At 44.2% G+C, this 25,934-nt stretch overlaps 2 protein-coding genes across 4 annotated transcripts in view; both read right to left on the bottom strand.

Moving 5' to 3' along the window:
* The window catches only part of LOC149339034 (uncharacterized), an 87,643-nt gene that overhangs the window by 23,932 nt on the left and 37,777 nt on the right, over positions 1 to 25,934 (bottom strand). The window lies entirely within an intron of this gene.
* LOC149339035 (uncharacterized) lies at positions 13,911 to 24,767 on the bottom strand. 3 transcript variants are annotated; one of them, XR_016283477.1, is made up of 10 exons: positions 24,535 to 24,767; positions 24,364 to 24,452; positions 22,888 to 23,089; positions 22,478 to 22,570; positions 21,567 to 21,659; positions 19,268 to 19,327; positions 18,445 to 18,506; positions 15,872 to 16,094; positions 14,369 to 14,465; positions 13,911 to 14,013 (listed from the first exon to the last, which is right to left on the bottom strand). XR_016283477.1 is itself a non-coding variant. In XM_089547860.1 (10 exons), exons 1-9 carry the CDS (start codon positions 24,719 to 24,721, stop codon positions 14,373 to 14,375), a joined length of 1,125 nt encoding a protein of 374 aa, XP_089403986.1. In that variant the 5' UTR covers positions 24,722 to 24,767; the 3' UTR covers positions 13,911 to 14,013; positions 14,369 to 14,372. The 3 variants fall into 3 exon arrangements, 2 of the variants coding, with proteins under 2 accessions (XP_089403986.1, XP_089403987.1); XM_089547860.1 differs by having other exon boundaries at positions 14,369 to 14,488; XM_089547861.1 differs by lacking the exon at positions 14,369 to 14,465.

Raw genomic sequence — 25,934 nt, 5'->3', positions numbered from 1 at the left:
GATGGGAAAAGGTTTCAAATGACGCATCCCTTTCATTCATAGCTATTTTAAAAGAACATTGTCAAGAGCAGTTAAATTCCCTCGATGATCAACTTAGTAAGATAGAACTAAATTCGGGCGAAAGCCAGGCACTAGCAGATTTTGTTGCCAGAAAGGAACGCAAGCTGCACGATAAACAGCAGCATAAACAAATTAGAGATAAATTTCCGCTAGATACGAATACATCTGGACAGTTTAACAACCGCCCTCCAATTTCGATACAGACAAAAGATACGCATTTTCCGCCGCAGGACACTGACAGCAACATTGTCGATATTTCCAAATCCCTAAGTGATAGCGACAAACGGATTCTGAAGCATGGCCTTACATTTTGTCCAACTAACAATAATTTTAACGAGTATGAACTTCACAGAGACCTCACAGAATTTGCGCGAAGATTGCGAATTAAGGAATTCTTTGCCGAAAAAGCAAACACCCCAATTACTAACCTAGCTCTTTCCTGTAACACGTGGTCAACACGTGCTCACCCTACTGCAGTAACCAGCCTTAATCCCATCCCTCTCAAAGCCGAAAGCACGTGGACGCCGGAAGCGCAGCAGAGTCCAGAATTAGACTTGTACATTAAATCTGTCTCGAAAGAAATTATAGACCAAACAAAGCAAGCTCGAAAACGCAGGAACGTTACCCCAACGGAACAGGCTACTCTGAACCACTTAGCTTCTAGAACCGATATAGTCGTTAAACCTGCAGACAAAGGAGGTAGCATAGTTATCCTGCCAGCCGAAAAATACAAACAAGAAGCTTTTAGGCAACTTAACAACGCTTGTCATTATAAGAAATTAGATTCAGATCCCACTTCAGAGTTCTGCAAATTGATTCTGAACAAACTGGCAAACTTACTATCAAGAGAACTAATCACGCAGTCCGATTACCACTTTTTAAATCCGCTAAACAAACAGGCAGGACGCTTTTACCTACTTCCCAAAATCCATAAGGTTTCCGCAGAAGACTTGTTTACCGCAGATATCCCCGGCAGACCTATCGTTTCAAACAATAACACGCCCACAGAGAACTTATCAATTTTCCTGAACAACTATCTTGCAGATATTCCCACCCACCTCCCTTCCTTTGTCGAGGATACACCGCACTTTCTCCGCATAATAGAGTCTCTGAATGACGCTTCCATTATCCCAGCGGATAGCATACTTGTCACACTTGACGTCGCCGCTTTGTACACAAATATTCCCATTAATGAAGGTATCGACGCACTCTTAAAAATTCTAACTCAAAGTCCTCACCCGCACGAAACTGAAGTGTACCTCACGCTACTTGAATTGGTACTAACACTCAACTACTTTGAATTCAATTCTTCTTACTACCTTCAAGTATTTGGAACAAGCATGGGCACTCCCTTCGCACCCACCTACGCGAACATTTTTATGGGGCTACTAGAATCTAAACTTCTAAATTCATTTCTAAAAAAACCACTCATATACCTGCGGTACATAGATGATATTTTCATGATATGGGAGCATGGGGCTGAGACCCTGAAGGCATTCGTCACACATTTCAATTCATTCCACTCCAGCATTAAATTCACCTTCAACTCCTCGAAAACGCAAGTCAATTTCCTTGACGCCACTGTCCATTTAGAAAATAGCAAGCTCAAAACCACACTTTGCAGGAAGCCTACTGACCGACAACAATACTTAGATTTCACTAGCCATCATCCAAGACACTGCAAACAAGGTATATTCGTAGGACAGGCAACGAGACTAAGAAGAATATGTAGCGACGACGATGACTACCTGAAACACCTCCACTCGCTAAAAACACACTAATCACCAGAAACCATCCACAGACAACCCTTAATAATGCGTTCCAACGAGCAACCACTTTGAAACGAGATGTAGTTCTTAAAAAAACGAACAAAAGCTAACAGTCAACGACCTCCTGCACTTATAACGAAATACTCAAACGCGCTTCCAAACATAAACAATATCCTGCGGAAATACCACCCCATTTTAACTGGTAACGACCGTCTCAAGAAAATATTTCCCGACGCACCAAGGGTAACATACAGACGCAACACAAACCTGAGGGACATCCTGGTGCATGCTAGGCTCGGTAAGAAACCACCACCGACAGTAACTTCATGCTCTCGACCTAGCTGCAAGACATGCAAACATTTACAAAGGGACACTACGGTTAAAAGTACGGCAAGCGATTTCAGTTTCGATATAAAGACCAGTTTTGACTGCACATCGTCCAATATTATCTACATGCTCCAGTGCTCCTACTGCCAGAAACAATATATCGGAGAAACCGGACAAACAATGAGTGCCAGATTAAACGGGCACCGGGCTGACACAACACGGAATGAACAGAAGGCAGTGTCGACCCATTTTAATCAACGCCATCACAAATTCGACGAACTCAAATTGTTCATTCTTCAGTCAGGCTTCAAATCGACTAGGGACAGAAAATACAGAGAAGCATTCCTAATCCACAAATTTAAAACACTGCAACCAACAGGGATCAACATGTCCAGAGGAAACCTGGAATCTCTCAGGTACATTCCAGGGTCAGCATAATTTTAAATTAACAAATGTCTTGCACGTGGTCAGACTATTTCCTAGAACCTCACATAAGTATACTGTCGCTCCTTGCACCCTTCCGATGTCATATCTTCCACCCCATTTCCGGCCTTGTCACCCTCTCCCTTTGTTCACTTTTTTTTTCTCCTAATCCCCTGCTACCAGTTCTCGGAAACCATGACACTCCTGTTACCCCCTCCGCCCCCACTTTTTGGCTTTCTCTGAACACGAGCCATTTCCCCCCCCCCCCCCCTGCCTTGTCCTGCCTTGGAAATGCCCCCCTTCCTTTCTCCTTCCAGTGTCAGCCTATTTATTTATTTTTTTTTCCTTGTTCTCATTTCCCTGTACCACGCTGACTAATCCTTTTATCTGAGTTTTGCAGGTTCACCCAGCGCCTCATCCCCTTCCCCCGTCGCAGCCCCTTCAAAGCCTTTTGTTCATTATACACTCCCCGGATATAAGTTGTTCCACTATTGCAGCCTAACGAATCATGATTCACCTCCCTCCCCTTCCTGACACGCATCCCCTCCCACACCACTTTCCTTCCCCACCCCCGGGGCCTTCCTCCTCGGAGCGAAGGCCCTATTTAACCCCTGCCGATGATGAACGCTTTGCCCAGACGAAGACAAGTCCCCTTGTCGAAACGTTGGCTCTAGCAACCTGAGGTTTTCCCCTCCCTTGTTCATTTTGTGATCGCCAAGGACCATCTACCGCACCCTCTCTCTACCAAATACACTACAGTTACTTTTGCCTAATCCTGATATTATTTACTGAAGATTGGTTTGAGGGAAAGTCCACTGAGCTCGAATGAGTGCACGGCAGCTTGTCTTTGTCCAAAGTATTTGGAGAATAATGAATTTTGTTACCTGGCAGAGATAAAGCAAGGATGGCAGTGTTTTGTAATGTCCACAGGGCATTCTTCCAAAGCCCAGTATGCATGTAATTCCTTCTTTTTGTGCAACATAAAATGTCTTCCCTTTACACTCATGGTTGAAACAAAATGCTGAATACTTCGCCACTCAAAAAATGAAGGCCATTGTGCTGCTCTACAAAATATCGGGCTGCAGCGGTTGTTGCGAGGCAAATTCACCAGGTTGTCATCATCATCAGTCTAACACCCAATGCAGGGCAGAGGCCTCTCCCATGTCTCTCCAATTAACCCTGTCCTTCGTCAGTTGTGGCCACCGTATCCCCACAAACTTCTTAATCTCATCCGCCCGCCTAACTTTCTGCTGCCCCCTGCTACGTTTGCCTTCTCTTGGAATCCACTCTATCACTCTTAAGGACCACTGGTTATCTTGCCTTTGCATCTCCTGCCCAAGCCCATTTCTTCCAAATAACCCACGTTTTTTTCACACCTATTTGTCAGGCTCCGCGTTTTTTTCTCACCTATTCGTCAAGCTGCAAGCCACTTGCACACTCTACAAACCTATTTAAAGTACATTATCCAGCATTGTTGGCATGGAGTGTGTAGTGCTAAAACAAAAAATAATACAATAGCTGATGATCTGCTAGAGCAACAGAATTCCAAGAGTTTGAGAAGGGCAGTGGGAGAACTAGCAAGGCGGGATAGCGAAATTCGACAAGCAGTGGACAGGGATCCTGCAACTTGTAGAGGACAGGCAAATTGGAGACTTGTGGAAGGGGCTGTAGTCTTGAGTGTGCCTAGCTGGCCTTGTGATGCATTGTATAGGGCCCTTTGTTTTTGAGTAAAACTGGTTTCTTCTGATTGTTGCATTCCAGAAAGATTCATCAAGATTGGGTTAAACCCAAGTTTCGCGTGCAAATGTGCCTGTAAGAAAGTGTAGATTGATAATGCATGAAGCTAAAGAACCACTGGAGAGTAGTGTATACGTCTCGTATTTCTTCGTAGCTATATTGTTTAAACAGTGCTGGCTATTTTAATTCTTTTTTAATGCTTATTGCTCGTCGAGTTGCATAAAATTTTAGGATAAATTGAAAACTGCATGTAGGTTTAATTACAATAATTATACCCGTATTTCTGAAGCTCTGTTCGAAGAGAGGTCCACATTCTGTGTGCATGCTTTGAATTTGATTATTTTCACACTGCAAAATGGAGGACAGGTCTGCTGTGAGAGGTTTTTTGCAATGAAGCGAGAGCAAGTGGTGCGGAATGCTTGTTACTGTGTCGCCCTGCCAATATTTCTAGAACCCCTGGGACCACTGAGCTTGTGAGTATCTATGACTCAAAAGCTCGGAGCTGATTGCCCGTTCCGTGGTTGTCTGTATTAACCGGTGCAAGGCCAAGGGCTCATAGCTAACAAGCATATGACACCATAGAACTAGATGCAGTCAGGCTGGGACTGTGCAGTATGTCAGTGTTAACGAGGTCGTGATAAACGAGGTTTACTCTGCGAAGCTAGTGTGAAATAATAATTGTTCTTATGGAAAATATCGTTTTTTCTTAGTCATTGCAGCAATACAAGCATATCAAATCTGATATCTCTCACTCATCCCTCTATGTTTCAGTTTCAAGGTACCAAGAGTTGCGTGGAAGTCGTGCAAGCCACAAAGTTGCGTGCGGCTTGAGCCAGCTACCAGGAGCAGGCTGGGAATTTGCGAATTGCCAGTGGTATTCGTTCAGTCAAGCAGGCTTTACTGTAAGTACAGTGTTTTCGCCATAGCATTTCTTTGAAAAGTACGCATTGAGCTTGAATAGGACAAGCTGTCGGTCTAGTTGGTCTGATCCTTTGTGGTTGACAGAGCTTAGAAACACAGACTGGGGTCAGAAAGAAAAAATATGAGGGCACAGGTGCTGACTACAGGTTTATTCCAGAATCACCGAAACACTGCATATATAACCAAAACACAGGCGCCAACAGGTGGCAATTTTATGCACTCATGGCAACAATAAGTGATATGGCCAATAGTGGGAAAACAACACAAACTAGAAACAGAAACCAAGACTATAGAGCAGGGAAGGATGAAACCATAACAAGGTTAAAGGAATAGTTTTAAGCAAGTCATTTTAAGACCACCAGCACGTGAAACAGTGGAACGGTTTGACCAAAATTTTCAAGTACTGGTCTGATAACACGGAACTAAAACACTACACGCAAACACAGATCAAGGGCAGTGAAATAAAAGTAAAATGGCAAGAAAAAACATGCGGTGAAAAGAAAATGGTGATTGGGCAAGCAAACAAGAATTGGTCTACAAAGGTGAAGTGAGCTAAAAAACTGAAAGAATAAAAGGGGAATAAATGCACATGAGCAACAAAGGTGAAGCCAAGAATTAACATGGCTAAAGGAGGAAGATGAGCTACTGAAAAAACGAGAGAGATAAAATATCAATATGAAATTCAATTAGTATTAAAGATAAAAGCAAACAAAAACTCGAAAATAGAGGAGCTGGCAGAAAAGTCAAGGCATGCAAGATGGTTTTAAAACCAGGGCTAGGTCAAACATCCTGAAGAAAGGCAATCTTTTTTTCTGAGGGTGTTCTTGCCCATTAATCCTCGAGCCTCAAAATCCCGGCGGCTCTCACCAGTTCGTCATGTCGGCTTATTCTGGTGCTTTTTTAACACAATGGCACTTTTTCGAACATGGGTAGCATGGCTTTTTTCGGTCACAGTTTTGGCAATGGACTTGCAGATTTAGGACGTGCTTGTAGGCCAGTTGGTTGGAAATCGTTAGAAAAACCGCAAAACAGGATGGGACAAAGGCAGGCAAAACACAAGGCGGTACGACAACTGAACATTTATTCAAGAAATGAGTGCTCATATGGATCAGTTGCGCATGTAATCTGCAAACAATCATTGCAAAACAACCTAGGGAGGGAAACAAATTCTAATTCTTTCTGAAAAATAGACACAGAAGGCATGCTACCCACCTATCTGGCTTCGACCTCGGGATGGCAACAGCCTTGAGAATTTCTTTCCAACTGGCCCTTTATTCATCCAATAATAATGTGCAGTTCAGTTTAGGTTAACAGTCTTTACAACTGGGACAGTGGACAGGCAGGCAAGGTCGTCCGGGCCTACCCAAGGAATGCTAATACTCTTGCAAGGGAGTGTTTCACCATCTACCAATTTGGCCGGTATAAAATCGACCACAGCTGAGAGGAATCGTGTACCACCCCCGTTGCACATGGCATGAGGCATTCAAAAAGTACCGCCAACGGGCATGTTGTACGAGATTCCCCTCAGCTGTGGCCAGTTTTACATCGTCCAAAGTGGTAGATGTTTACACATTTGTTTGCAAGAGTATGCGTGTTCCTTGAGTAGACCCGGAGGCATTTGCCGTCCCACTCACTGTCTCATTGTAGACTGCTATCCCAAACTGAACTGCACACAGATTATTGGATGAAGAAAGGAGCAGTTGGAAAGAGAAATTGTCGAGGCTGTTGCCATCTTGAGGTCGGAGCAAGATAAGTGTGTCAGCACGCCTACTGTGTTCATTTTTCAGGAAAATTAGCGTTTCTGTCTGTGTTTCCCCCGGTTGTTTTTGTTTCATTTTTGAGAAGGTGATTGTCATATTTGCTCAGCTCTATGGTTGCCATTGAATTTTTTTGCCTCTTTACGATTGTTTGCAGATTACACATGTGACTTGTCTATATAAGCACTGCTGTTCAATAAATTTTCAGTTGTCAGTACGGCCTTGTGTTGTCACCTGCCTCTGTGTGTGGTTTTGCTCATTCCGACTGGCAGATTCCCGAGAAATGTACCCGATAAATCAATCTTATGCTCCCTTATCCTTTCATTGATGCCAATGTATACCTTGCCGCAAGACAAAAGGATTGATTAAATGCCCTCCGCGCATGGCGCTAAGGGTTTTCTGTGCTACGTGGTGCAGCGTCTTTTTTTTTCATTTAGGATTCCGCAACTGCAATAGGTGCTAGGGGGTCAGAAAAGGCAATGTCTACTCCTGCTTTCTCTCCGATTTTCTTAAGGTTCTGTGAAATTTACCTTTAGAAAATTCGAGAGATAGAGTAGATGCTTTTTTTGCTGCCGCCCCCCCCCCCCCATCACCTATCACACCTCTCTAGGATCGTCAATGAAAAAGAAAAAAGAAACAGGCTGCACTGCATTGCACAGAAACCCTTAGTGGCATGCACAGGAAGTGCTTTCTCAATCCCTTTTTCTTGCTTCAAGGTATACATTGGCATCAATGGAAGGCTAAGAGAGCATTACACTGATTTATCGGGTACATCTCTTAGGTACCTGCAAGTCCACTGCTGATAATGGGACGCAAAAAAGCCATGCTGCCCAAAGTTCGAGAAAGCCACTGTGTTAATAGAGCCCCGTAATAAGCTGACGCAATGCAATGGTGGAAGCCGCAGAGATTTTCAGGCTCCGGGTGAATGTAAAGAACACGCTTGGTTTCACTCGGAGGATTGCCTTTCTTTGTGGATGTACTTGATCTAGCCCTGGTTCTACATGTGTGTTACATGCCTTGCCTCTTCCGCCAACTTCCCTCTTTTGGTGTTTTTCCTTGATTTTTGCCTTCATACTGGTTATTGAATTTCACTTTTTTATATTTTATCTCTCGGCTTCACTGTACGTCATCTTCCACTTTTAACCATCTTAACTGTTGGCTTCACCTTTGTGGCTCATGCGCGTTTTTATTCCCTTTTTATCCTTTTAATTTTTAGCACACTTCACCTTCGCTTGTTGCTCAATTGTCGTTTGCTGCTCAATTCTCGTTTGCTTACCCAATCACCATTTTGCTTCTATTGCGTGTTTTTCTTGCCATTTCTCCTTCATTTTTTTTTCACTGTGCTTGGTCTGTGTTTGTGTATAAGGTTTTTTAGTTCCATTTTATCAGACCAGTTCTTAAATATTGTTTTGGTCAAACCTATCCACTGTTGGCAGTCTTTTAAAAATGACTTGCTTATAAATTTTTCTCCCACCTTGTTCTGGTTTTATCCTGTGCTGTGTCCTCTGGTTTTTGCTTCTAGCTTTTGTTGTTTTTCCACTACTTCTTGTTACCACGAGTGCATAAATCGCTGCGTGTTGGTGCCTGTGGTGTGGGTATTTATGCAGTATGTCGGCAGTCCTGGAAAAAGTTTTAAGTTCAGTGCCTGTGCCATCATCTTTTTTGTTTCTGTCCCTTGTCTGTATGTCTGAGTGCTGTCAACCACAATCGGTGCAGTGAGCTGACTGCTCTGCAGCTACCCATGTGTATGCAATGAAGTGGCTTCAAGAATAATGTACACAAAAAATTGATTGCTTAAAATTTCTGGCATGTTTTTTAGAAAAACATTTGGCATTTAAAGGGCTAAGAGTGCTCTGAAAATCTAAAAATTATGTGCTTCTTGGGGCCTTTCCTCAAATTTCACATCACCTTGTAGCGTGATGCAAGACGTTCAAGTTGTTACCCACAGTTTACTTTTTTGTTGCCCACTTATTGGCTGCCACCTTCTTTGGGAGGCAGTGTCATGGGGTTTGGGAGACAATGTGATTCCTGTGTGTTGGCTGAAGCTGTCTAAGCTTTTGGATGTGGGGAGCAGGTTCATGGTGCCAACTTTTGGCTGTAACTACAGTTTGGCCATGACTGTTAGTCCTTTTCTGTGATGCAGTGTCATTTATGTAATGCATAATTTGAAGATGGAGCGGTCTCAGGGGTTGCGGTGCTCAGCTGTTGACTTCAAAGACACAGGATCGATCCTGGCCGCGGCAGTCGCATTCTGATGGAGACAAAATGCTGGAAGCTTGTGTACTGTGCGATGTCAGTGCACGTGAAAGAACCCCATGTGGATGAAATTATCAGAGCCCTTCACTATGGCATCCCTCATAGCCTGAGTCACTTGGGACATTAAACCCCATAAATCCAAACCCATTTTGGTACTTCTCAGCTTCGCCGCTGGCCTCTGCAGGCCAGCGAAACCTCCCACAAGTTGACGAACGGCAGTTTTTACACCATTCGTAAATGCCTACATAGACGCTACATCATTGGTGGCAAAGGTTGCCAGATGTGCAAGCGTTTCCGGTAGTTTTTCTCTGTTGCTTTCGTCAGGCAGCTTGCAAACGATGTTTTACTAGGCTAATAAACGGTGAGGTTCTTTGTGTTCTTAAGGTGGTGCAGCGTGATAAAACACACTTAATAGCCATGCCATGCTTTTTTGTAGCCAAAGGCAATTTTTCGCCTTATTCTCATCATCATTTGCCTTTCATGCTTCCTCGAGGGATGGCAGTTGGAAGAAGGTCTCTAGAGCAGCTCCTTGTCTGAAGAAATGCCGAGTGGCATTCTTCAATCCTAACTGCCCATCAAATGGAAGAGCAGTTGTTTTCTCCACTCCACAGAGTGGAGACGGAATATCGAGTTGAGGCGCACTTCTGAATTCGGCGGTTAGCCTTTCATAGGCAGCAGATATGCGCAATAAACTTTATTTGCTGTTAATCTTCCAGTTAAACACTAAATCCTCCTCATTCCTCATCAGTGCACACACTGTGTAAGGAACTTTGTCACTCCATTTGTCACCACTTTGATGTATGCCATCCCTAATTCAGGGGCTGTATAATTTTTGAAATTTTGTTGAAATTGCTTGAAAACCTTTGCAATTTCCTGCACCTCTCTTTTTCCCCCAAGTCCCAAACCTACGCAGAGTGCAAGTGGGTTTTTAAACTCCAGCTAAATTTTGTTATTCATCAAAGGGCTTTTCTCTCTACTGCTTTGCTGGGTGTATCTGAAGTATAATATTATGCACCAGTGTGTGAAGCTTTGCTCCCAGAGCTATTAGCCCGAGGTAGTAATTTTAGAGCATGGCGTTGCGTTCTCAGCCTGGTTGCGTTTTGAGCCTGAGTTGTGCTGATTCCACGGATAGAACCCAAGTTGGCAGCCTCCAATGCAGCAGTGTATCCCAGTAGTTGCCATGGGAGCCGAGGTGGTTAGATAATGGAATAAAATATCAGGTGGCAGTGTGATGCTCGAACACCACAGCTCGAAACTAAACTATATCGATCAGTATATGTATATCTGTCTGGCAGGCATTAAAGTCTGCCTGCTTAGTCACGACATTCCTGTAAAATTTGTGGGTGAACCGTTTGGCATGAATGTACCAGATGGTGTCATACGATTCAGCCTGTCGTGCAGCATAAACTTACTAGTTAAGTTAGAGCCTTTCTTGCAGCACGGATTCGAATTGACAACCTATGTTAGGTGTATTAATGCTCATTATTTGATCTGCTCATTTTTTTATATTCAACCACACTAACATTACTTATTACCACATCTGTGCAGATTCCTTCTGGCACTATTTGAAGCTGAAGGGTTGCTCGGCTGAGGATCTCCAAAAGCGCCACAAGAAGGTGACGCGCTACCTGGCACAGAAGTGCTGTGGCCTGCGGCGGTAAATATCTGTTCAAGCCAATAGTCTCTTGTTATATGCATGAATAGATTGGGTAAGCTCATGTGCTTACAAAACTCGTAACTTGACTGTATTTCCTAACTGTCTGTATGGTACACTTAGGCACTGGAATAACCTGCAAATCTCACTGGAATTTGCCTACTATAGTGAGATACTGCTTTACCCAAGTTCTGCTTAAGGATAGTCTGCTACTCAGATGACGCACAGAAGATTATATTTATGAACCAGACTGTTAACAGCACTTATGGACCACATTAGCAGACTGTTCTGAGACCGCACGCAGCCAGGCTTTTCAGCGTGGAAGAGGCGGCTTTAGACAAGGCAGGCGAGCGCTCTGTTCCTGTACATTAAGTAGATGTCGGATGAATCTCGAAAAAATATGAACGACGCGCCAGGAATATGACTACTACCCTTCGGAGATGTGCAGTGCACAGTATACGGCCATGCCAGCGACATGTCTTTCTGTTCAAACTTTCTCTAAAACCGCTGTCACTACGCAGAAGCAGGTAGCAGTATCTGTACTAAGAATTCGTATCTTAAAGGAAAAAAGAAAGCGCAATGTCCACCTTTGGCACGATTTCTGCAGTGATGTGCGTTCTGCCGGCTGACAGTACACCGCTTGCTTGGTGTTGTAGGCCTAACATGTGCTTTACTCAAGGTGTAGCGAGAAGCGCTTTTGAACTAGCCACCAGCGATCACAGAAATGTCTACTCTGTTTACCGCCTCTACAATAACTTTATGGTGGTATGAACGTGCAGTTTTTATTCCCGCAACGTCTTCGTAAGTGAAGCGCGCGGAAAAACGGGCCAGGCGGACCGCCTCGCACTGATAGATGCGTGTTGCATGCACGGACTCATTCTGAGCCGTTGGCAGAACCGTCATTACAGGCCATGATGCACTTGGTCACACGTTGCATGCACGTCTGCATCTTGATTTCTATCTGGAAACAGCTTGGTTGATGTCACTTCTGTCAGTAAAGTGCTCTGCATGCCAATGTCTCTCCCATTCCGGACGGTTCCCGCCAGCCATCGTATGAAGCGGCGTGTGCATAGTATTGAAGAAGCGTAGCTTGTTGGGCCAGTTGGTGCATGGTATGTAGAAAACCAGCGAAAAGGACGCATTCACAAGGAGGAGAAGTACACAGGACAACGCTGGAAACACAACTGAAAATTCTTTACTTCGCCAACATCAGAACAGGCCGCACATGCGCAAGAGCACCACAAATGCTATCAAAACAGCAAAACACAAAACTGATTAAGCAAGCGAAGAAACATGTGGCAATCTATGTCCCATTCATGAAAGTGTACTCTTTTGCCGTGAACTTGACAGAGCTGTCGCTGACGCAATCAGTCCCTAACTGCTTGATTTTAAAAGCTTCTAAGATTTCTCGTTCTATCTGTGTTTTGCCGCGGCCGATGATTTTGACATTATCGAACAGAGGGGTGCAGTCTTTGCAGTGGTTGCAGTGTCTTGGAAGATTTGCTGTGTTGCCTGGCTGCAGCGAAGTGCGGTGCTGCCTCATACGGTCGTTGACGCATTGACCCGTTTGACCTATGTAGGCCTTACCACAGGACAGTGGGAGCGAGTAAACAACATTGGTTGTGCATTTGGTGAACATGCTCTGGTGTTTAACATTACATTTCTTTTTTGTGCTGATTTTTGAGATACGTGAACAAAGCGACGACAGTTTGGTGGGCGCAGAAAAGACTACCTTAACACCGTATTTCTCGGCTACCTTCTTAACGTTATGTGAGACTTTATGCAGGTATGGCATTACAGCAGGTCTGGATTCCTCACTAGGCGTTTCATCTCTTTTGTATTGTGACTTAAATTTACTGGTCAAGGTCTCAGCAATAGAAACGAGGACGTCCTCAGGGTAGCCCGCTGACCTCAAGCGGTCAAGTTGCACTAAGAAACTCTTTTGCATACTGTGTGCACAAGACCTGCGCAGAGCATTACCGAGGCAAAGGTTGGCAATGCCTCTCTTCACAAGTTTGGAATGTGAGGAGGAGTAGGGCAGCAGGCTTTGCTTGGTCCGTGGAGAGTAGCTCCAGCAAACATGGCTTTCATCAGAGAAGGTGAGAGTCAAATCTAAAAACCTAATTGAGTCATCAAGGGGTACTTCATGAGTAAAACTCAAGTCAGGACAGGTATCGGTAAAGAAGGTCAAAATGTCATTTGCGGCCGCTTCGACACTGTCACGAGAAGTTAGTTTCAAGTATCTGTTCACGTATCTCAAAAATCAGCACAAAAAAGAAATGTAATGTTAAACACCAGAGCATGTTCACCAAATGCACAATCAATGTTGTTTACTCGCTCCCACTGTCCTGTGGTAAGGCCTACATAGGTCAAACGGGTCAATGCGTCAACGACCGTATGAGGCAGCACCGCACTTCGCTGCAGCCAGGCAACACAGCAAATCTTCCAAGACACTGCAACCACTGCAAAGACTGCATCCCTCTGTTCCATAATGTCAAAATCAGCCGCGGCAAAACACAGATAGAACGAGAAATCTTAGAAGCTTTTAAAATCAAGCAGTTAGGGACTGATTGCGTCAGCGACAGCTCTCCCAGTCAAAAAACACTACAGGATTACAACAGAAAATTTCTGTTGTGTTTCTGTCTCCTGTCCTGTCATGTTTTTGGCATGTTGTCTGTCTTCTGTCCTGTTGTGTCCTGTCCTGTTGTGTCTTCTGTCCTGTTGTGTCTTCTGTCCTGTTGTGTCTTCTGTCCTGTTGTGTCTTCTGTCCTGTTGTGTCCTGTCCTGTTGTGTCTTCTGTCCTGTTGTGCCTTCTGTCCTGTTGTGTCTTCTGTCCTGTTGTGTCTTCTGTCCTGTTGTGTCTTCTGTCCTGTTGTGTCCTCTGTCCTGTTGTGTTGTGTCGTCAGGACTCCAGAATTGTTCTCAAAGCCATTTCCCTCCACACGCATGGGTAGCTGCAGAGCAGTGAGCTCAATGCATGCACCCCAAAGCAATGCCATGCCAAAAACAAATTTAATGCTCACTTTATTGCACAAAATACTCCAGGCTACTCTGTTAATGGCACAAATCCCACGATGCCTTGGTGGCTTCTACTCTCGGCTGGTCGAACCTGGAAAAAAAATTTAAGGGGACACTTAAGCTCTGCAATAAGGGTACACCGTGAAAGGGTACACCGAATAATGGCATGGTAATGAGACATGTATATTACACAGTTACTTTATGCACGTTAAATGCTATCCATTCAGCTGCACACTCTTTCAGCTACTGCTCTTACAGAGCCACTAAAGAGGTATCTACAAATCAGCAGGTGAGTAGGGCTCAAGTAAGAGTAAAGTAAATGTTTTCTTGCAGTTTTGCATCATGTGCAGCTCTCAAATGAACTTATGGGAGAGCAACTAACTGTATATGCATTTACCTTTCATGCACTAGCAATGAATTCTTTGCTGTGGGCAAAAAATACTCACTGAATTATGAGCGGCGCAGATCAGAGCATTTCTGTGCCAAATACCGAGCCACCTTCTTGTGCCGCCGCGTAAATTCTTCAGGAGGGCAACCCTTCAACTTAAGGAAATACCAGAAGGAATCTGCAAAAAAGAAAAAAACCCTGAGGGAAGCTAGGCCTCTAGGACCCCAAGTCTAGAAAATTCTGCTCCCCCAAAAAATTGCTCAAATTAAAATCATTGGGCAACATAGAATAAAACTGGCCGTCTAATTTGGTAACTCGTTCTTATGCACTTTTACTTGTACCTCAGCGTGAAACTCACAGCCAAATTTAAGAAAAAACACAATTTCAAAACTTTATCAAACTTCTTGCGTACTACAGCGCAGAAAACTTTACCAAGCAATACAAGCTCATGACAGCGAATGAAATTTTCCAATGGGTCTTAAATGCATGCTTAGATTTATAGGAAAATTGCAGACTATTCAATCCCGCAATGAAACACTAAACGAAATAAAAAGATCGAATAAACGTGTGTAAGGGTCGCACTTTTTTTCCATATATGAGGGCCAATTTTCGGGTTGCACCCCATATTCGAAATGTGCAAAATTTTTTTCTTTTTAAGCAAAAACACACAAATCAGGGAAAGAGTGAGAGTTATTCTACATTCAGTCATCACTCCTTGAGTCTTCTCAATAAGAGCTGGGGCTGTGCTCTGGTGCATGCTCATCCCACAGGAAGTCACACAGCAAGTCCGTTGTCAACGTGTACTGTTCCTCACTTCCATAACATAGCAGAGCAGCCCTTGCAGTTCGGGGGAATTTGCAGGGCTTGCCTCAGAAATCGCATTTTTTGCAGCTTGTGTTCCTTAACGCACCCTTCTGGTTGCACCATCGCTGGATGGATTTCTCATCCACATCGAATTTTCTGCTTGTCACACGCTTGCTGCGTTTAAGGGCGAATTCCCAGCTGTGTAAGTTATTAAGGTGCTTGCCCACCTTGCTAAAATTGCAATGCTCGGCGGTAGCACACAAAACACACAACTACATAAAACTACCACACTACCACAACTTCTGTGGCTTTGACAGCAACAAAAAGTTGGAGATACTGATGCTCATACGGAGAGCGGGAGCTCGTGGCAGAAGAAAAAGTTACTGATGATGACCCGCGGCCTAGGGCGCCATCTGTTGGCAGCACCTGCAAGTGCCTGAGCGCATGCATTTCGAAGGCTATTCCCACGTGGTTCATGGAAAGTCTGTGTGCGCCCTTACACACTCTCTTTTAGTGTTTACTTCGGCCTGTACACAAGTGCATCCCTTATACACGTTTATACGGTGCACGTGCTGGCTTTTTTTTTATTGCTGCTCAGAATGGAAGAACAATGCTTAGGAAGTACTCTGAAAAGATGTGGAGTGCTAAGAGATAAAGAGGGAGGTCTGCGATTTTTGCAAATTACACTCTTCTGGTGGCACCAATAAAATTCAAAGGGTAGTCACACGTGAAACCTGAATTACAATTTTCAGCTCACCTGACACTGCAGCCACCTTTACAGGGGACAGTGGCGGGAACACTTTTGTTGCCCCTTTAGAACGGGCATTGTTAGAAAGTGTTCCCGTCAATGTCCTCTGGGAAAGCACGTCGCTTCCCCAGATGCTCACAGCCAACTGCTTGCAGAAGGCAGAGTCCCCAGGCAAGGCCAAGAGCCTCTCCCAAGTAGCCGGTGCAGTGTAACTGCCATGACCCAAGTGGACCTGCAGAAGCAAATATTATGTATATGCATGGTGCAGCTGACATAGCATACATGTGCATGCATGCACTAGTGTATGTACATTCAATCATGTACTGCCAATTCCAATTTACTTGGCAAATTGAAACCAAGGGACACCTTTACAGATGGCTGACAAGTGTTAATCAAGGAAGAGTAATATTTAAACATGTTTCTTATTGCCCTGATTTTCCCTGACACTCAAGCAGCAAAATGGCTGCATGCTCTAATAAGCAATTATGACATACACCGATATATCGTGCACATTAAGTTAAAAGTGAATGATGCAAAGATGTTACGAGGAGCTTCTCAAGGCAAAAGGAGGCTGAAAGCTCACAGAACAAGTCATCCAGCATCACCTAGCCTAGCTTACTAAGTAGTGACATCCGTATCCTCAGTCTACATTTTTAACTCAATGTACTTCTGGTAGAACACATACATATTTACACTAGGATGGTATGACCATCATCATCAGCCTGACTCTGCCCACTGCAGGGCAAAAGACTCTCCCACATCTCTCCAATTAACTGTTTTTTTTTGCCAATTGCTGCCACTGTATCCCCACAAACTTCTTGATATCATCTGCCCATCTAACCTTCTGCCGCTCCCTGCTCTGCTTGACTTCTCTTGGAATCCACTCCGTCAACCTTAAGGACCAGCGGTTATCTTGCCTTCGCATTACATGCCCGGCCCAAACCCATTTTTTCCTCTCGATTTCGAGTAGGATATCATTAACTCGCGTTTGATCTCTCACCCCCCCCCTTCTGAGCTCTTAACGTTACATCTATCATTTTTCTTTGCATAGCTCGCTGCGTTGTCCTTAACTTAAGCAGGAACCCTCTTTGTTAGCCTCCACATTTCTGACTCATAGATGAGTACCAGTAAAATACAGATATTGTTTACTTTTCTGTTGAGGGATAGTAGTAAACTGGTAAATTTGTTTTTGAGGAAAGGAAATGGTGCAGTATCTGTCACACATATCTCAGTGGACACCTGAACTGTGCTGCAAGGAAAGGGAGGAAGGTGGGAGTGAAAGAAGAAAGAAAGAAAGAGGTGCCGACCTTTCTCCAGAATAATTTCGACCCCCTGGGAATCTTTAGCGTGCACTGATATTACACAGCACACCGGGCGCCTTTCGCGTTCAGCCTTCATCGAAATGCGGCCGCCGCGGTCGGGTTTACAACTGGGTACCCTGGCTTGGTAGACTAGCGCCTTAACCCCTGCGACACAGCAGCGGGTAAATGGCAAACTGCTATTCATGATCTGAGAGAAGTTGCCTTAAGCACTCCACCCCAGTCTTATTTTTCCAGTTATTTTCGGCTCATGATCCGGATCAGTGGCCAATACATGCCATAACTAGACGTATTATTCCCTTACTACTTCCAGCACCTCGCTACTAATTGAGACCTGCTGTTCCCTTGTGAAACTCTATATGGACTTTAACGTCCCAAAGCAAAATTGGCCACGAGAAACACTGCAGTGGAGAGCTGTGGCAATTTTAGCTAACTGGAGTTCTTTAAGGAGCACTGTCATCGCATAGTACGCTGGCACCTTGCGACTTACTTCCATCGAAACGAGACTGCTGCAGCCGGGACTGAACCTGCATCCTCTGGCTCAGCAGTTGAGTGCCCTAAATACTGATCCATCACTGCAGAGCCATTCACACTAGGACTGGCACACTAGTGCGTTAACAGACTTAGTGCTAAGTGGAAAGAGAAAGGTGCCAGATTCTATAATTTTAGCAAATATGTCCACACATACTTACATGGCACGGCGCATCATGCAAGGTCAACTGGAATCCTAACGTAATGGGTTTGAGTAAAAAAAAGTGGGAGATAAATGCGAACTTTCACTCTCATTATCCTCAAAAACAAGTGTCGTTGAACTATCAATACCTGAAGCACCTAAGTATCAAGTTCTGAGAATAAAAACCAGACAATGTAATCACTCTTTCTGAAGCCTAGTTATTTGTTAAAATTATTTTCAATACATTTTCATTCCGGCATTAGTTATGCCTCTGAAGTTAATTTCACCTTTTCCTTTCAAATCTAAATCGGTGACAATTCAATATTACAATCTCTGCAGAGAACTTTCACAATAGCTGCAAAGTTCTGAATTGAAAAGGTGGTTAACTGCTCCTTACTACAAAATTATTTTGATGAAAAAATACTCCACGTTAGGCCACGACTTTAAGCAGGCAGCAGCTGGATACACCACACTATGACACTCCATCATTATAAAAGCTTCGTGACATTAGCTGGGCATTTGTCAAGGATAAAAATCGAAAATTTTGAGTCTGTATAGCATGCCAGGAAAAATGGGGTTAAAAAGCTTACCTCTCCTGCCTCATTCAATGCCCCCACAGTTTCGTCAATCTCCTGGCCAGCCTGTCCAAGTGCTGTAAAAACGAGCAGAAATTAAAGGGAGTGCAGCAAGCAACACAGAAAAATGTCGATGTGCCGAAATTGGAGCATGCTTTTATTAGACACAGCTGCAGAGAAGATAGGCTGGCCCAATTTTACCACATTAGTACAGATGGCCTTCATTTTTTCAATGACAAAAAGACCGTGCTGCTTTGCAAGGCATTTCCAGATAAGATCATCCCCTTCAGAGATGACCCTTGCACGGGAGGCATAGAAAGCAAGGACAGGGTCACTATCCTACTTGCCACCAGCATGACTGGCACACAGCCATGCTGTTGGCACACACTGTCCGCCACTCCTTGTGATTGGGAGACCACATAACACAGTGTGTCAAGAATGCAAGGCACCTTCCTTTGACTACCAAGCCAACAAGAAGGCTTGAATGACGTCCAGCATTCCTCACCGCAGGTTGCATCAGCTCGACTGATGCTTTGGCGCTTAGAAATGCAATGTGCTGGTGCATTTCTTGGGGAGGGGGGTTAATGTTCCATAGTGACTCAGGCGGTGAGGGATGCTGTAGTGGACGGCTCCAGAAATTTCGACCACCTGGGGTTCTTTAACGTGCACTGACAGCGCACAGTGCACGGGCCTCTAGAATTTCGCCTTCATCGAAATTCAGCCGCTGCAGGCAGATCGAACCCGTATCCTTCAGGTCAGCAGCCGAGCATTATAACCACTGAGCCACCGCAGTGGCCAGGAAATAAAGGCGGTTAGCACAGAATATGGAAGTACATACCTTTATTTGGCCTTGGAATAGTCTGCACCTGAATTTGTCCAGTCCCAACAGCTGCGGCTGCTGCAACAGCACAAAGTCATTCTCTGTAAAAATTACCAATGCACTTTTGCAGAACGTAATCAGTACAATAAAATTTTCTGTGCATTACAAAGATTTTACTTGTTTCAAGAACTATCTTTCTTCTCAACACTTTTGAAAAAGGTAGGATTGCTCAAAGTGCAATATTTTTTGCAAATTCTGGGCATGGACTTCAACTTCAATGCCTCGTAATTAGGACGCGTGCTTGCCAAATGATGACTTATTTACAACTTTAATAAGTGGCTTGGTCAGGCGTAGGCAATGGCAACAATAATAGCAAATAAAAATGTAATGCATATATGCAGTTTTAATCAATATTCATGCAGATTATGAATAAAATACTAGGCGTCAAAAGCTCCTTTTGAGTAACACAGCCAAAATAATACAGAATAACACGCGCAGCTCACATGATTTGTAAATTTTTGCTACCAGACAAAAACTTTCCTGAATTGCACAGTGCTAAGTATAGGCCTTTTCAGGAGTGTAAGAAAACACCCAAAGCATTGGGCTTAAAACCGGCGTTACGTGAAAAACCATGAACAAAAACAATGAAACAATGAGCCACTCAACTAATTTTTCTTTACAGTAGGCCAAGTGCAAACCCAACTGCAGGTATCAGATGCACAGTAAACACTGAAGGTTCACGATGATAGGGAGAATAGTGCTGTATGAATTTGTTAACGGTAGCATACAGTAATAAATCAGTTTTATTCACACACAAGTTGCCTTCTTGATACAAACGATTCCATCAGTTCCATACGGAAGGAGAGCTAGTAGGTCAGCAAAATATCAGTTTCATTGTATACAGCCAGGAGCATAGGGTATGAAAGCCATTTCATTTCAAGCCCAAAATAAGAAATTCATTCATGAAAAGTGCCTAATAATTTGTGATAAAAATATTGACCTTGTGGAAACCCACAAAATTTTAGGACACTGCAATGTTACACCTACTAGGTGTGGACAAGGGCTTTAACGCCTGTTTGTTCTCAAAACAGTCACTGACACATTTGCAGTATAACAGCACAAGAAAAAGACAATGGTCAGCTGATCCCTGCTAGTGGTTCAAGTTCTACTAAAGTGAACATTTGTCCCACTCCAAGTATGTCACCAGTTTACACACAGTCAAGCCCACTCATAACAAACCTCATAGTTGCGTGGATTGCGTTCGTTATATCCGAAGTTCAAAGTAAGTGGACTTTCCATGTTAAGGTCAAAATTACAAAATCCAGACCGCTATTCGTTATGCACGTCTGTCTATTTAAACTAAGGCTTATTATATTGCTTTCCAAGCTCTCCAGAACAGTCGAATACCCCTTCCCGATCTCGGTGTTACCCATTAGCTGCCTTAGGGAGGAAAATAGGTTTTTGAGGTAATGAAATGGCCCAGTATCTGTCTCACATCTTGGTGGACACCTGAACCGCGCAGTAAGGGAAGGGGTAAAGGAGGAAGTCAGAGAAGAAAGGAAGAAAGAGATGCCATAGTGGAGGGCCCTGGAATAAATTCGACCACTTGGGGATGCTTAACGTGCAATGACACGTGCAACACAGGCGCCTTTCACGTTTCACCTCCATTGAAACGCGGCCGCCGCAGCTGGGTTCACACCTGGGAGCTTTGGTTCAGTAGCTGAGTGCCCTAATCACTGAGCCATTGCGGCGGGGAGCTTAAGGAAGGAGATATAGCTAACCGCAGCGGAAGCCTCCACAACAGATGGTGGTAGGTCAGCCTCCTCGTCATCGCCTTCATCATTTTTCTGGCGACTGGACAACGTTCGTAGTTATAACGTGTTAATGCTTGTATTTTCGTCAGTGACTGGCTCTCCGATGCCGGGGTCACCACCAGCAATATCAGGTCAGCAATATCTCAGCTCCCGAGAAAAAAGAGGGTTTCCGACAGCAGGGGCAGTTTTACAGGGTCTCATAGTTCGCTGTAACCAATTTGTGCGGCCAATATAGTTTGTTGCATCTCATACGATGGCATGGACCTAATACATATTTTGATGGTAGCACTACCCTCACAGGTAATAAGCAAGCATTATTATTATAACTGCGGCCATTTTAAGTGGGCTTGCCTGTATTAACGTACCATCCAAGGAGCTGAGGCAATTTCTTGCTGCAAACGCTGATTTCTTCAAACAGATACTAGGATATAGCTTTGGGACATGGAAAAATATAAATTTAGTCATGGAAGGCAGCTGTAATAAAAAGTAATGAAACCAGGTACCCTGAGGCACTGGTGCCGGCAAAGGTGGTGCAGATGAAGGGAGGACGTGTCCAGGGCCTGGAGGTGCCGTAAACCCAGGCTGGCAGCTGGTAGCTAAGAATAGATAAAAAGAAATGATTGCCAAAGGCAACAGAAGCAATGAAGTAAAATAAAATATGCGTCACGCCTGCGAGTAGCTTTGTTCCAAAAAACATGAATGTCAACTGGTAGCAAAGGCATGAAGCCTTTCTCCCTGCTTGAAAAGTATTTCCTTTCCGTCCTCACATGAAACACGATGCACTTTACACATTCTCCATAAGAAACATCTGTTCGAAGTTCCTGGTTCAATAATTATGCCAAATGCTCATTTCTTCTGTTCAAAGGGAAGCAGATATTAGGATGTGGTTTTGAGAGATGCAGAAATATTTAAAAGTAGGCAAGGAAGGCAGCTATAATAAAAATACGATGAAGCCAAGTACCCTGAGGCATTGGTGATGGTGAAGATGCTGTAGCTGAAGGTGATAGATGCTCAGGACTTGATGGTGCCACCACACCAGACTGGCAGCTGGCAGCTAAGCATATAAAAAAAATGGTTGCCAGTGACAAGAGAAGCAATGAAGTAAAATAAAATATGTGTCAAGTCCATGAGTAGATTTATTTCAAGCACTGTGAATGTTGACTGGCAACAATGGCCTGGCTGGCTGTGAGCCAGCCATGCACTGGCTGCACTGGCTGTGAGCCAGTGCATGCCACCTGTAGAAATTCTCCATAAGAAGCATTTGTTGAAAGTCGCTGGTTGAATAATTATTATAAATGCACATTTTTTCTGTTCAAAGGGAAGCAGACACTAGGATGTAGCTTTGAGACATGCATAAATATTTAAAATTATGCCAGGAAGGCAGCTGCAATAAAAAAGGAATGAAACCAAGTACCTTCCGGCACTGGTGACAGTGAAGCTGGAGCAGCTGAAGGGAGGACGTGTCCAGGGCCAGATGGTGCCACCCCCCCAGACTGGCAGCTGGCAGCTAAGAATAGGTATAGAACGAGAAGCGGTTGCCGCCAGTGATTACACCAGAACATTCCCTCTGCTTGAAAAGTATTTACTTTGTCTGCTCACATGAGACAAGATAAACTAATCACACATTCTCTACAACAAGCACGTGCTGAAATTTTCTGGTTCAATAACTACTGAATATATGTACAAAAATCCTATCTCCATCAAGCATACCGAAAAAATAGGTTAGAGGATATGCTCTTGTTCCACAGTACAAGCAAGCATACACTGAGAGAAAGCTAGGACGACTAATATCAAACACTAGGTTAGCATTATCTTTTTACGCACCACTTTCAAAGATCTTTGCACATAGCGCCTTTTGTAGCTGCTCGTTCATCTTCCTGAGGTTGGTAACCTCAGCCCGAAGGTGCTCCACTTCCTTTTCCATGTTGCAGAGCAAGCTGCCACCTGCTGCAACGTCTTGGCTGTCGAAAAGGCTCTCCTCAGCTCTCCGCTGAGAAGTAGCCCTCGCTCTCACGTCCTGCCTTGCCTACAACCAAGAAATCAAGATGACAGAACCTCATGCTTAGATCGCACAAAGGACATTCAAGACAACATGCCAAATAAATGAGAACCTATTCTTAACCAGCAACACATCTGGCACAACACATAAACAGTCATATCCAGGTTGCCAAGACTAGAAAAGGTTTAAACCAAATTTGTTATTTGCCGTGTGTCACACAATCTTTTGGAAAGTGCACCTATCATAAGTATGTGCATTATTGCATTCCCTCACAAAGTGCATTGAGGAAATATGATGAACAATATCCACCATTTTGAGCTGCCTTTAGGTGCAATCATTTCAGAATTCAAACAAATGATGTACCCTACCCAATAAGTGGCAGAGATCTGTTTTTCAATGAGCATAGAGGAGGCACTAACGCTTTCCATTTATCTCCAACCCAAATCAGGAAAAGCAACCAAACAACCATGCATAGTACTGAAAAGGCAATGCAGTGAAATGTGGGGACTTCCCAGCTAGAAAGGAATGAACGAACAAAAGCACAATAGGCCCGCGGACTATTAAACAGCGGGTGACAAAAACTGCGCGTCCCAAGATGCATCACATTACAAATGGAAGCACTAAAAAGAAATGTGAGCCAAATGTGCTTGGTTCACATTTTAGCGGCAGTACAAACAATCGCGGCGGCAAGAAATGCGAACAGCGGAGTGCATAGGAGCCGCGCTGTTTGCATCTTTTTTTATTGGGATAGTATACACGTGCGTGCGATTATCTAGAAAGCCGAAGCGCGCGCTCTAGACTGGTTTGCTCACCGCTGTGCGGCGACATCCGTAGCTGATTCTGCTACTTCCCTAGTAATGATACCGCTGCCCTAACGTCTACAACCGCGGAAAGAAGGCCAAGACCTTGCACTTTAATATCCTACTTTCAAACCCGGTTCTTAGGAACAAAAAAAAAAGTACCTTTCAGGTTTCTCAATATTGCCGAGATGTTCGCAATGCCGAAAACACGCCGAGCTCCTAAGCGACTGAAACTGGTGGCATAACAGTTCAGTGCATGCCATTCCTCAGTTCTCGCCACATACGAATGCAAAATGTGTATTAACTCCACGAGTACGGCACAGGGCACTCAACTAGTTGCTTACTTCAGTACAGTTAGTTTTAGGCTAGTTGGTATTCTTGATTTAAGCTCATGGTTTTTCAGCGCAACGGCATACGGCCAAAGAAAAGAAGCAGGAAGAGAAGAAAGACGAACACAGCGCTGTGTTCGTCCTTCTCGTTGCTTCGCTGTTCGTTGCTTACCTTCTTTTTGGGTGGCGCGCCATGGCTGCCGCGCTTCGTTGACCTCTCTCTGCGTTCTTCCCGCCACGACATCATTTCTTCTTCGGTTTCTGTTGAAAAGCATCATAATATCAGAACGAACACGTCTTGCGAGCACTGGTCAAAGGCGCATTTGAGTAAAGCTGGACTCACCGGTCATGTGAATAATCCTGGCGTCGTAAAATCCCCCGCGTGTTTTGTCGTCGCCCTGCCAAAACACTTCGTACAATTTGCCTCGCTCAAAATCTTCAATATCTCGAGGGACGAAGTTCCGAATATCGTTGTCTTTGACAACGTATTTCCGCTGTTCGCCGTCGTATTGAATAAGCACGTAATACATTGCAGCTAAGTACTGCTCACACGCCACAACGACGCCGACGTCCCTTTGTTTACTACGCTCAGGCTCAGCACATATCACATGACAGCAGGCCGAACCGCGTTAGAGCAGCGATTCCTAAGGTTCAACTTTAGTGGCGCGAACGCATACTTGGAGAAGAAATACTCTGCTCTACTTGGGCAGATGGCGCTACCGCCGGCTTGCGCGCTGCTGTCGGCCTGGTGTATATGCAAGCAGTGCCTCCTTCTCGAACCTGTTGCTATTTTCTCGCTGTCATTGGTTCGCTGAAGCACGAAACCTTTAAAGAGGTCGTGAACTTTGCTCAAGGTTCTTTTTTAATCGACCAGTTTCAGTAAAAGTTGACTTGCTACCGATTGTGTGTAGCGATTTAGACTTTCTAGCGCCCTATTAAGCGTCATTACAACCTGTAATAAAGAATAGCTAACCACAGAAAAAAGAGGATATGCACAACCATAGAGGAGAACCTTTATGTATACCAAGATCTACCAGCGCGAGAATGAACAACACGGGCGAAATCCAACCGTCCTTTGAATATATATGCATTGCGGAGTGACATTGGTAGAGTTAATACGGCAGCATAACGCACGTAAAGGTATGGCCAACCGCGGAAACCGCATAGCATAACGAGAGGCATATGAGACGCGAAAAAATACCGAATATGATTGAGTGCGTCGCAGGAAGCGCTTCCCACGTGTAGTCGTTCCACGTTTGCGTTTGAATTTTTTTTATCTTTATTGACATCATGCGAAAATAAAGAGCTCATCAAATTACTTACGTCTGGTTGAGCTCGCAGAAACACGAACCTGCACCGATCAGAGAGAGCTTCCTGTGTTTTCCAGTTTCTACACGTTAAACTCATTAGCTAGCCCGAAGAACCGTAGCGCGCCAGCGGTTTCTACCGCCACCTTGCGAGATATCCAAATGGTTTCAGAAAGGCCCCTGAAACGGCTCCTGCTATCGACACTAACCATAATAAGATTACCCTCTTGTTCTACAGCTTGCATTACGGATTGCTTTGACTTCAGCTGGATTTACTGACAGTTTCGTAAATTCTTCAAAATTTGGTTGACTCTCATTTGGCATGTTTATATCTTAGATTCTGCATCTATCATTGGTATGCAGTGATGCAATGCCTATTACTAATTTGTAAATCATTACGTTCAGCTTATCATCCTCTGTACCCGCTAGAAATGAT

Source organism: Amblyomma mixtum, chromosome 6, assembly GCF_055824585.1.
Source record: "Amblyomma mixtum isolate Tamu chromosome 6, ASM5582458v1, whole genome shotgun sequence".
In the NCBI taxonomy this organism is placed as follows: domain Eukaryota; kingdom Metazoa; phylum Arthropoda; class Arachnida; order Ixodida; family Ixodidae; genus Amblyomma; species Amblyomma mixtum.
The sequence above is the reverse complement of the archived record's forward strand: the minus strand, read 5'-3'. Positions and strand labels throughout refer to the sequence as shown.